The sequence below is a fragment of the Ylistrum balloti genome, unplaced genomic scaffold (genome assembly GCF_031769215.1).
Source record: "Ylistrum balloti isolate Yb309-2 unplaced genomic scaffold, AGI_CSIRO_Ybal_v1 Utg370298, whole genome shotgun sequence".
NCBI classification, from domain to species: Eukaryota; Metazoa; Mollusca; class Bivalvia; order Pectinida; family Pectinidae; genus Ylistrum; species Ylistrum balloti.
Genome location: NW_026782224.1, coordinates 908,093 through 921,148, shown reverse-complemented (window position 1 = coordinate 921,148; position 13,056 = coordinate 908,093). Strand labels below are relative to the sequence as shown.

Sequence of the window (13,056 nt, the reverse complement as noted above, 5' to 3'; positions counted from 1 at the left end):
AAACGATAGGTTCAGTCTTGTATAAAACAAAAAACAAGGCAGCCAACAGAGAGGTATATTTAGTCCCCAAAGGTATGCTGATAGTTTGGTGGAAGATCTTACCAACATACACGTTTTTAAGACGTCGTCCTCCTTAAACTTCTTCTTTGATTTGGACTTATAATTCACGAAATATGCTGGACAATATAATTCATAACCGTTCAGCTGTACCATCTTATACTCACATACAAAATACCGAAAAATCAAACGTTCATATAGAAGACGGGCTTTTCTTGTTTTTTCAAGAGAGAGTGTTGAAAATTGGTCAAAAGCTTGTTGGAGTAATGTTTATTCCACGTCTTCAGTAAACAGTATCACAATATCTTCAGTAAACAGTATCACAATATTGTCAGTAAACAGTATCACAGAATCTTAAGTAAACAGTATCACAATATCGTCAGTAAACAGTATCACAATATCGTCAGTAAACAGTATCACAATAAGACTGTTACCTAGATTTGGTAATACCAAGAATGGTAGTAAGACTATTTGATACATTGGTAAAACAGCCAGACGTTCAAGCAATAAACTCCTACTTATATTGATTTGATAGTACTACGACTGGTGGTCAATAGTTTTGATAAAGTTTTGGTGGAACACTTAGACAAACCAGCAATAAAACGGGGAGGTCCGTATTCTTATCATTAGTAGGCGATCTAAATGATTGTAATAACGAACGGTGACCAGCCGGTATTTCGTCTTTGGAAATATTACATAATGTATAATGGTGTTTTCTTATTAAAAATGCTTAGTTCTTTTCGTGAACAGGAAATGTAACAATGGTTACAGAAAAATATCAACGATCGGGTGCCTTATCTACAGGTACAATAATATACTTGTCAGGTAAACCTAGAGGTGAGGGGTCAACAATAGGATCGGGTGACGTAGACCTGGGCTTTGTTTTCATCCTAGTGCTAACGGTTTTAACAATGGTGGACCGAAGGTATTCAACACACCCAGAAAGTGAACTCAATGCACCATGTTCTCGTTTTTACCCATTATCTACCATAGATTTCATCAGAATCCTTAAGTATCTTGGATATTCATATTCAAAATAACGGACAAGGTTTCAAGATACACAACTTATACCGCATCGTATATCCTGTGATACTAAATTGTATCAATATAACGTTTATCGGGAAAATATCACCGCAGGTTTGCTTTCTCTGTTTGCACATCGAGCAAAATTTAGAAAAAGTGGTCCAACAAGTGATGTCAACAGCGAAAGCTATGTTTTGTTTATAAAAGGGTAAATGCAACAAGACTTGACGAAAACGAACAGTTTCATGGGAGGACGAATGTTTCTCATATACTCCAAACATGTAGGTATATACCATACACAAATAAGGAAACTAGCTGTTTAGTACAATATGTACTGCTGAGTCAAAGTGTTGGGCTCATAAAGACATACACGAATCATATGTCTTACTAGCTGACAACACGTATAATTCTACAAAGAGGTCTTTAGTAATATTTCAATCTCAACGTTGACGTCTTGGAAGATTTTGTTCTCGTACAATGTAAATTTGGCTCTGATTCATGTTAACATCATAGAAATCATACGCTGGGATAGATTTTACCACTAAACTACAATAAATTAATATTATAATCGATGATTGCGTGAAAGGAAGGACAAACTTAATTTCATTCCTAAGTATCGGTATTCATCCCAATGCTTTGAACCCTGTAATAAGTTATAACATTATTAAAAACGTTGTTTACTCAAGTATGTTTATGTGTGTGTGCTTTGGAATACAGTGAAAGAGAGCGTACACAAAGATGCGCGTTGTATTGGTTTCCTTAAACTTCCTCCTCGGCAGTAAATGTTCAGTGTCTAGGAGCATTTGATATATGGAGCGAGGTTGAGAGACCATTGTCTTGGAACAAATTGTGTTGAGGTAGTTTTTGTAACTAGAAAATTTATGTTCATCAGTTTATGTAACAGGATTCCTGCATGGTACATTAAGTATAATGATTAAATCTAATATAGACTCATTCGTTGATGACTATGTCTCCAATATATACGTAATATCGACAATGTGCTGGTTCTATTATGTAAGATGGAAAGACAAACGAATACACGAAGTGAACTCAGGAGATGTGGGGCTATCCATTGTGATGTGGTAATTAACCCTTTGTTTCAAATACATGTAAACACCTAACAATTTTTTAAACAATATGTAAGGTGATTTAGTAGAATTATATCAATATTCTATATCCTGTAAGGAGGAAGCTATAAAATGTAAGAAATGAGTGAAAAAAGTAACGATATAAAATTGCAGTTTATTCTGTGTTGTCGAGGTTTAGTGTCAAAGGAGTGGGTTGGCGTGGCTGAAATATGGTGTTAAATATGGACTCTAACACTCAGTTGACACTTCTTTGGCTCAGTGGAAAGAGCCGGCCGATTCTCATATCGGCGATCTTGGTTCGACTCCTGGTCATTCACAGGAATGTGTGATTTCCCTGTTCTTTCACATACAAAAGATACGCAACACTCAGGACTAAAGAAACACACGCTGGGATGTGCATGCATAGGGAACACGGAGTGGGAGAAAACATACAGAAGAACTCCCTACTTAAGAAATACGCTGCTGTAGACAATGTACTTTACTGTAGGAACTTTAAGGACAATTATATATATTTAAAGATACGCTGCAAGTTGTAACCTCATACAGACGTAACATATTGCGGAACGCGACGAACGCGATAAACGCGATAAAACTCAATTTATTTCACGATATCAATCATAGAACTATCGTCAATCCTTAATGTATATTTTTTCCCGAATATTCAATGTATTAACAGACATATAACAATGATTCAATTTTGTAACAATATAAACATTTCTCTTACATCCTTCCGCACCAAGCCTCTTAAAATCAGGAAGTATTAAATCGCTTCAGAGAGAAAATTTCAGAGTTGGTGAAACTATATAGTTGTTTTGTTATATAACACGGCATTTAATATATATATTACAACTGCAGTGTACAAACGTAAAATCAGGTTATTTTTCTAGCTTGGGTTAATATGTTAATAATCTCCCGTGCAGGAATTTGCCAGTTTCAGGTTAAAATATAATATTGTTGAAACCTGTGGGAGACCTGTAGGCTTTTTCACAGCAGATGGATTTTCTGTCATGAAACAACGTATAAGGAATACCACTATGACGCTGCTTGCGGGAAAAAATAAAATAAAATAAAAAAAAAAAACAAACAAAACAAAAAAAAAAAAAAACAAAACAAAACAAAACAAAAAACAAGTGCATGGTTTCGAATATCGAATATTTTATCTCGACTCGCAGACACGTAAAAATGTGTTACATGAGGACATACTGAAAAACAGATGAAATTGTTTGGAGTAATTTTACCCAGAACATCCGGTTTAAAAAAGTTTTTTTCTGGAGTCCAAACACATTCAAAAAGCCCAAAATGTCTTCATTAACAAGCGTTTTGTTTAACGTGTTCTAGTACTTGTCCTAGCCCATGTAAGGTCAGGTTACCGCTCATGTGTATCCCGCGAGACCGGGTGCATGTTTGGGTCAGGTGGATGTTGATAACCCTGGTATGGAGGTTCGTACGCGACATCATTAATGTATAGGTTATCATATGATAGTCTCACCCTCTCGTTTCTAATCTTTGCTTCTTTCATTTAAGGAATAAGGGTGAACCTGCGGGTGGCGAGTTCACTGGAATTTTTCATCATACATATACAGTTATAAAATGTACAATTAGACAGACCTGTTGTGAGCGATATAGTAAGACGCTGTTGAGGCCTCTAAAGCGGAAAACATTCGTAAAAAGATACAGTAATGATTTCAAATGATGTTATGAGAAAGGAAACATTCTTTAGAATCAATGGAGCGACGACCTTTCACAAGAAAATCGTTCAAAGCATCGGAAAAGTCATGTAGGTCGGCGGCTGTTGACTGTCAGTATCTTGGTCAGCATCTATGAGGGTGGTCTTGTCCGTATCTGAATCACCGCCTTTAATAAGTTTGCCGTACTTCATACCTTTATCTTTGCTATATTTTTGAGCTAAACGTTTCTTTTCGAAAATCTGCAACATTAGGCAAAGTCCAGTTGAGATACATGTAACTAGAAGTGCGCATATAACGATGACGTACACAGTTTTTGAGTCCCCTCTGTGTGCATCTGAACTTCTGAGAGAGATCCGTTGAACACTGTCAGATGAGCTTAATTGTCCTTTCGGTTTAGTAGCGAAGGAGGCTTTCGAGTCTTTAAAAAAGAAAAAAAGACCACTTTTACGTTGGTTATAAAAGTATAAATCCTGATGCGTTTTTAAATGATATTTCTAAGTCAAAATAGCCTATATGAGAATAATGAACAATATTTGTAAACACTTATTCCAACATAACATCACTTAATATGAAGGTTTTAGGCATAGACATACTTTTTATGATATCCTCAAATTCCTCTCGGGGGAAGTTGAAGTTGCCACACGTGGGGAAGTTTATGGGCGTTGGTGGCATTTGGTCCACGTCCCCAACCTGCAGTACGAGGGCCATCCCTGTGATCTGGTGTATCTCTATGTGACAATGCATGAACCAGAAACCTGAAACAGCAAACACTATTCAAGCATAATGATATATACATGTAATTATTGTATAAATATCTTTTTTACCTTAGATGAATGTATTTTCTTTTTGTATATAGAGTAAGAAAGCTTCATTGGGGCACCTAGTCGCACCTGGATTATCTGCTTTCATCCTGATGACAGTGTAACCCTTTCTCGGTAAAAGTACAGTGTCCTTGATAGGCGGATCCACCAGGTTGAGGCCAGGAATGTTGTCCCCACCCCAGGAGGGGTTTTTCCATTTTGGTTTGTCACACCAGACTTTTGTCTCGCATTCAATATCCTCATTCAATCCAATGGACTCGCCTGTTGAGATGTTGTAGTTGGAGTATGCTACCTTCAGCACGTGGAAATCGTGACCATGTATATGGGTCGGGTGCTGTAGTCCAAGAAATGGAACAGCCAGAAAGGGCCCTGTTGAAAAAGCGTGGTTGAAATTATGCATTAGCTTTGTCGAGCAATCGTGCGTCTTGCTCTTACAATGCAATTAACTAGAAGTTATTTTTGATATTTCTGTTTGTATCTTTTATATGTTTGTTATTTGGAATATAAATATGAAAATAAGTAAACACTTTTGAAGAACCACAGATTAAAAATTGTAAAACATAAGAATTTTTTAGCAAATGAAATAACAAATATGTTGACATTAGAGGGTTTGTTCGGGGTCTTTTTTCCCCTGAGCATATCTTACCTGGGGCTACCAAAATGAACTGTACGGTGGCCCCGAGCTCGACTTTAATGATATGAGTACAGAAGCACACCTCTCCTTTACACTTAAGATCAGTCTTGTTACACGACTCAGTGGCACTGTCAATATCTGGATAAGTCTGCAATCATTGGCATCAAGTAAATAAAAGGTTAAGTCTTATGAGGTCAATTGTTAGAACAGAACTCAAATATAACAAAATATTAACCAGAAAATAAAGAGATTAAATAACACAAAAAGACTCCCCATGTCTTTCCTTATCATGTATAGAGATACTTTGATACATATTTATCCTGATCTTACCTGTAATGGGGAAGTTGGTTTGACGAAGCTTTTTCCATTCATAACAGCAATCGACGTCAGTGCTAAAAGATAAGAATTTTATCAGTGCCTTTTCTTCGCATGGTAAGGGCATCGAAGGGTAGTAATTGTACTGCTTGATAGTGTTATGTGTTTTTTAAAAATAAAATTGTTTCAGCAATTATAAATAATCATATATGGAAATTTAAGGAAAACAAAATGTCGGTGAAAACTCACTTTTGTACCGGCTGCTGAGCATGATTTCAATAGACTTGCCATCATCTGTGAATTTCGGCACTTGTCGCTTATCCTGATTTGTATCCAGACTTAGTGTGTGCAGTGGAATGCACGTGAGGTTGTATTCGGGAGGGAACACTCTGAGTAATCAACAATTATCATACACTTGGAAGCTGAAATTACTTTTGTTATGACGCAATGTAACTGATTACTTGTTATTCATAGCAATGCTTCAATTATGATTCGAATCCTCGACCCATGCCTTACTAGTATGACACTCAACCGATCGAGTGATAAGTTCTCTCTAGTCGAGCGGCATATTGTGTCTAGTATTTCACAATTTAGTATATACTGTATTACTCCTACTAAATACACGCAGAGAAATGTTATTTACGTTGATGTCCTGTTATCTGGCATTATTGGGGTAGGCCCTTATGGTTGACCTTATTCAGGGCGTTTGCTGTCACATCTATTACATCGGTAAAATTCATTGGATTGTCTCTTACGTGTTTGAAGAGTCCTCGAAGGGAAACAGTTGTATGATGCTCCTAATAATATTTGTTTGTGTATGCTATATTGAAAACTACTGGATATGTTTAAAGTTCTATGTTTAATGTTTAAAGGTTTTTTTATGATATTACTGATAACATTGAACATCTTGATACTATTCACACATACATACTGAATCATACAGTTGATGGCTGTACATCCATCTTCACCAAAACACGTCTTTCGAATGGAATTGGGGGTACCAGCTGGTACAGTGTCGTACTGCAGAATACCTTTAACCTGACCAGCTCCATTTCCCTGTTGCAGTTGAAAAGAAAAATGATAAAAACATGATAAAGATATTAAATTGGAAAGATTCATATAACTGCACCTCATTTTAAACCATGGAAGGAGTTTTGATGAGCAATGTCAGAAGTAATAGTTAACTCTACTAAGACAATACCGTACATTATTGTAATTAGTGCACCATACAGTGAAAAGAATTTACAATCTCGTTCACATGATAATATATATAAATTGAGGTCAAGAGCGATTGAAACGCGACAATTGCTCCACCTGTTGACAAAATTCCAAGATTTGTTTTCTTGTTTTTTTTTCTTCTTTTACAAATGCCCTTAATTGTAATGGTGAATGTATTTGAAATTGTTTTAGATATTTGCCGGGAAGAATATACATAGACAACGTTACGCTGATTATATATGTATTTTTTTTCAAATTCAGTCTCTAACCTCGACCCGGAACCAGTAGTTGCCAGGGGTTTCTGTCGTGCGCAGCAAGAAGTCTACCCTCTCTCCAGGTGTGGTTACAATGAAGTCTGTTTTAACACCTTTGACCCCGTGACCGTCTGTAGAGATAATCTCTAACTGATGCTGAATGACCAATCAACGACAAATATGTATGAATTATACAATATAAAATGTTATTAATAACAATATCATTTCGAACCAGCTCTATTGTCATTAACTAATGGTTCAGTCCCAACTTGTTTTAACATTGGCGACAATAAAAATTTAGACAAACACGCAGTAGCATTCTTTTATGTTATGACGAAATGAATTCAAATCAATATCATTTCGAAACGTAATGACTTTGTTTAATAGGAAGAAGATCTATTGTAATGAATCATATCATCTCTGAATGGTAATCATGATTAATATGAACATGTTAAATATTTAGACAACCCTATCAATTTATTATCGTAACTTCTACTATAAGTTAATACCTGGTCGAAAGATAGAATTAGCGTAAATGCGTTTGCGCTGTTAATTACACGGAACCGATATGTCTTGTTACTCTGAACGACGAAGGTCTCGTAAGGCAGTTTAGGTAACTTCGGCTTGTCACCAAAATCTGGGTAATTGTGACCTGAAAGAAAGTTGTTAAAAATCAATTCTTTAGTGGTGATCTTCAGTGAAACGACGTCGATACAAAACCGTGAAACAATTGACGGTGATGATATATCCATAGAGACTGACAATGACCCATCATACACATATAGATTATAACGATAAAACGTTATGACTATAACTGGAATATGAAATAAACACCAACCTCTGCCGTTAATGAGACCACTTTCAAATAGCATAAAACCAGTGAATCCATTGTCTGGCTTTCTTATTTCAGATGAAATAAAACAGCGAGGATCATCCAGACCATACGAATATCTAGAAATGGAATATTTAAATATGTATAATAATGACTAAAGTTAGCATTTCCGAAAAATTCTAATAAAATAATCTCGAATTCAATTAAACTAGGGCAAAATATTGACAAAAAGAAAGGAATACATAGTTTAGAACTCAATAATTGTTTCATAATACTAAATATTAACATACTGCTATTTGAAACGTTATACATGAAAAACAAAACTTCCTCCCATACAGTTACATATGATTAAAAAGATTAATAACATGTTGTCTCCATTATTAAAAACATACAGAGTAAACCATGATTTCCGTGTAAGTATGAGAGTGGAACAATTAGATTTATTCCTTTGTGACTTGGTATATAATTCACTTATATTGATATTTATTCTTTTGTACTATGTTTTGTTTGTTATATAATTCACTTTTTTCATTAAAGAATACCGTTGCTAAACTATTTGCATAAGATTTTCCAAATTTATTTTGTAATGTTATTTGACTCAATGTGGATGACATGCTTATCATTGTAATGAGTTCAGCTGTTTGGAATATTTCTAATATTTGCAAAATGGGTATTAACGTGTTTTAGAGGTGTTGGTACCCACGACCTAATAAACTATACCTTCGAATGTCCCAGACAAACATTTTCAGCAGCTCTAGTGAAGTGAAGGTAAACCAGTCCTGTGTCAATACCACAAACTCCTTTTCTATTGGTTCAAGGTCTTCCTTCTTACAATGATACAATAAAAATTGTAATTAAGAACTCAAACACGACATATGACAAGTAACAGAGTTAGATCTAACGACAAGGTAAGACAAATGTCATTTGATCAGTTATTCATCTCTTCGAGGTTGAAACTTTGAAAAGAAAGACGATAACGACATTTATATTTAGAGATGAAACAATTGAATCACGCCCTGATTCTCCTCAAGTTAATGTGTGAACTAAACACCAACTACTCTTTGTTTTATACGTTCAGTTAATGAAATATTATTACATGGAACGCAGTGAATAACAAAATGAAAAATGAAAAAAAACAACAAAATTTAAAAAAAAAAAAGAAAAATTAACAAAAAATAAAAAAAAAAAAATAATAATAAAAAATTAAATAAATAATAATAAAAAAAACAAACAAACAAAATCCCACATTTTCATCGCTTGACCGGGGTAAGACAATTAAAGCTCCGGCTAGACCATCCGTCCTCTGGACACCCAGATGGGAATGATACCAATGTGTCCCTATTGGTTCCGCAATAAACCTAAGAATGAATGAAGATATCATTCATAACTAGAAATAGTGACGAAAATAGAAAGAATCATGTTATCCCTTTAAGCTATGCTATTAGTTAAAATTTGGTTTTATTACATGTTTATTTTAGATAAGAGACCTGAAAATACATTTTAAACTTTGAAGGTTGCTTAGTCTAACGAGTTATTTTTACCTATATGTAAATGATTGTCCGGGACTTATAGGACACTGGGTAATCATGTCCACTCCGTCCATCCACGGAGTGCCCCTCTGATAAATACCATGCCAGTGGATTGTCACACCTTCCATTGCAAGGTCATTTTTTATATGGACGACAACCTTTAAAAAATTGGAACAATATTACGTCATTAGAAAAAGGTTCACAAAACGTCAATTGTATACTTATATTGTTAGATATGGATCCTATCTTTGCTGTTTATGTCGTGTTGAAATTTGTGGGGCTCTGATATATCATATTGAAAATAAATTAATGATACACAAAACTACGGTGGAGTAATTTAGAAGTACATTTTGTATGTATATAGTTACTACAAATATATCATTTGCACCTCTTTATTTGTATAATACTCTTTAGTTTGGTCGTCTCCTTCAATACTAATGGTGTATTGTTTAGTTAAATTAATCGTTTGGCAATACTGTTTAAGGTAAATCCGCATCGAAATATTCCATTTATTTGTGTCTCTCTCCTAAGATCATTAATGGTTATTTTTAATGCTCAGACTACGAATAATTTCTGTGCTAATGTGTCTTTGAATTCAACGCATATACAATTCACACCGTTCAAAGAGGACGAAACGTTTGGTTAACAAGAAACAAGTAAATAGATATATTCAGTCAGAAATCTGTACACTTCCAATCATGAAGTCTATTAATTTCTTTATTGATTAAGAAAGCAGACTCGCTTTTGAATGATATATCATGTTGTAACAAAGCAAAATAAATGGGATAATAAGATAAAAAGATCCCTTCAGTTTAGCCGAAAACATTTTATCTTGCTGAACAAATATACATAAATGTTTGACAATACCTGCTGCCCTTCGTAGACAACTATAGAGGGCCCCGGAAACTGGCCATTTATGGTGTACATCAGTTTATATCGACCGTCAACAGTGATGGCGTTGTTTATCTCTACAGTGTATAAAGAAAATAGCTTAACATGTCAATCATCAGCCTTCACATAGATATCATAACAATGGAGGCATCAAACCAAAGACAAACACTGTAAAACCACACCATCGTTTATTCATCATTTGAACGAGTGTATATAATTATGTTATTTACTGTACTTTCATTTGTGGTTACTACCGAACACATGGAATCAAGCCATAATCAGAATTCATCTGTTTGTCTCTTGCATCGATGTCAATTTGGTTGCGGTAAAAATGACCATGTGCGTGGCTTCTATCTCTACTTATGATAAATAGTGGACTGGTGGGTTGAAATCTCATTTATTTCACTGTAATTATATCCTTATAACATTTGTTGTCTCTCTTGAGAATATCGACCCTCTAAAGTTTCCTTATCGTTATTAATTCGTAGCTGAAAGACAATCGACTTAACTTATTTGCCACATAATTTCTGAACAATTGTGATGATGTATTCTCTAGTTCAATTTACTGAAAGTAGTGACCTCCTCCGTGGTATGTATCTTTTAATTACTGTGTTCATTGAAATAAGAACAAATAAAGAAGTTAAGTGATTATTACATTCTGATGAATAAATATTCTGAAATTCTGTAGAACAAAAATATTGTACACTTACAGTTGATATAATCCGACGGTAACGTTGTCATATTTTAACACAAGTCCATGAGGACGTTTTCACGTTAAACCTTTATAACCAAATGTCCATTTCCATCATATTATATTTGTTTTACTTCCTAGTTCAAAGAACCAAGAAACGCGACATACCATTTCTACAATTTCTAACAAAAGTTGATCAAATATTGTCGAACTGCAAGATTTATCTACCTTGAGGTCTCTGCCATTATAGAGACCCCATTGTTTGTACTGATCATTCATAAATGGTTCAGCAAAGCGTAAAAATTAAGTTCTCTTGTTATGGATCAGTACAGGAAAGATAAAAAACATCAGAAAAACGCCAACCTGTCAATATAATCATAATCCTAACTCATATTCCATAAAACTAGGGCAAGGTATGAACGAAAGAAAGATTGACACAGAGACTCCTGAGAAAGTACGAGGAGAATAAGACCAGGTGTTCTTTCATGTAAACCTTGGTCAATCTAAGCAAGGAATGTCACGTTCTCAAATGAGAACAAGGTAAACAACAATGAAACCAACAGGTAAACTAACGTGCATGTCCAACGTCATATCTCTCAAAGAAGTATGGCGACCACCAACCTGCATCTTTTGAAACCCTGTCTTACAAGTTTGGCCGCGAATCGAATTGTAATAATGGAAGATATCGGCAACTGACAAACTTAGATACAGGATTTCGAGAGATGGAGGTGGATGACGATAATAGGGAAGTTTTAGGGTCGTCATGATGATTTCGTATGGAAATAGTGTGATATTCATTAGTATGGCCGGATGTTGCATCGTTATTAAGCTTGTTTTACTTACATGACGGGTTTCGTCGATGACGCTTGCTCCTTCGGAATGTCTGGTCGTATTCCTGTACTTCCTCATATAAGTTTCTATGCAACTTTTTTCTTTTGTTTATTATTTTTTCACATTTTAATTTATTAGTATTATGGTTCAGAATATACATTGATGAAATCTTTGGGCTTGTACACTTCTCCTAGATTTCGACTGTCCTTTTGATCGCTATGGATTTTTTGCAGTCTCTCCCTAGACGTCAAAAGTACGATCCTTATCAACAAAAGGACGAAAAAGCTGTATTTTGCAGTTTAATTAATTCCTTGACTCTACAGCATAGAAATTGGTATTAGACCTTGTATGGCTATCGTAGATTCTTTGAATTAGGATTCTGTTGGCTTGCCGGTAATTTCTTTGTGGTTTTGCAGTTTTAATACGTGACCCACGCCACGCGGAAGCCCATTGATCTTAATAGGTTCTTTAAACATAATCACTGATTGATTTATGGTAATGTGTAGTCTACTTTACATATCAATAACTCACTAGACTTACCTTCTCTAGTAGCTTCCTCATACTCGGAACAGCTAAGCCGCTTGTAGATGGTATCGTTGGTATACACTAAAGGCTGGGAACCACCCACGGTGGTACTGTTGGGGTACACCATCATTGATTCCGTGTGGTTAACAGTCCAGTTAAACTCACAAATGTCCTCATCTTCACTACAGCTGGGTTTTACTTCGTGATCAAAGGGTGTTTGTCCAAGTACTAAATATATACTAACAATGACAAGGACAGTGGTTCTTGACCAACGGACGTACATGTTACCTGAACAAGACTCGATCTCCTTGTGCAATGAAGTGCTGTATTATGTCGGTTAGACCAAGTTTGTAAACGATGGTTTCTTGTGATATTGTGATGGTTCAGTGGAGTGCAGTGTTACAGATTTAAGTTGTAATGTTTCATTGTAACGTCGTATAAGGATGCAGTCACAAGATACATATATCATGTATATCTAAACCATTAGTTAATTGTTGACAAGGCATCCATACTACATGTACAAGTACTCCATAAATAAGTCAATATCACTGTAACATTATTGATTTTCGTGTGTGTGTGTGTGAATGTGTGTGTGAGGGTGTGTGTGTGTGTGTGTGTGTGTGTGTGTGTGTGTGTGTGAGGGTATGTGTGTGTGTATC

General features: G+C 35.2%; 1 protein-coding gene across 1 annotated transcript; it reads right to left on the bottom strand.

The window, feature by feature from the left end:
• Positions 1-3,924: 3,924 nt before the first annotated feature.
• Positions 3,925-12,524, bottom strand: LOC132553116 (uncharacterized). Its single transcript, XM_060217328.1, has 15 exons — positions 12,413-12,524; positions 10,327-10,427; positions 9,472-9,617; positions 9,177-9,288; positions 8,651-8,757; positions 7,937-8,049; positions 7,608-7,750; positions 7,114-7,254; positions 6,558-6,682; positions 5,876-6,015; positions 5,642-5,703; positions 5,324-5,459; positions 4,747-5,046; positions 4,450-4,611; positions 3,925-4,274 (listed from the first exon to the last, which is right to left on the bottom strand). The coding sequence occupies exons 1-15, from the start codon at positions 12,522-12,524 to the stop codon at positions 3,925-3,927; spliced, it is 2,250 nt and encodes a 749-aa protein (XP_060073311.1).
• Between the last annotated feature and the right edge of the window lie 532 nt (positions 12,525-13,056).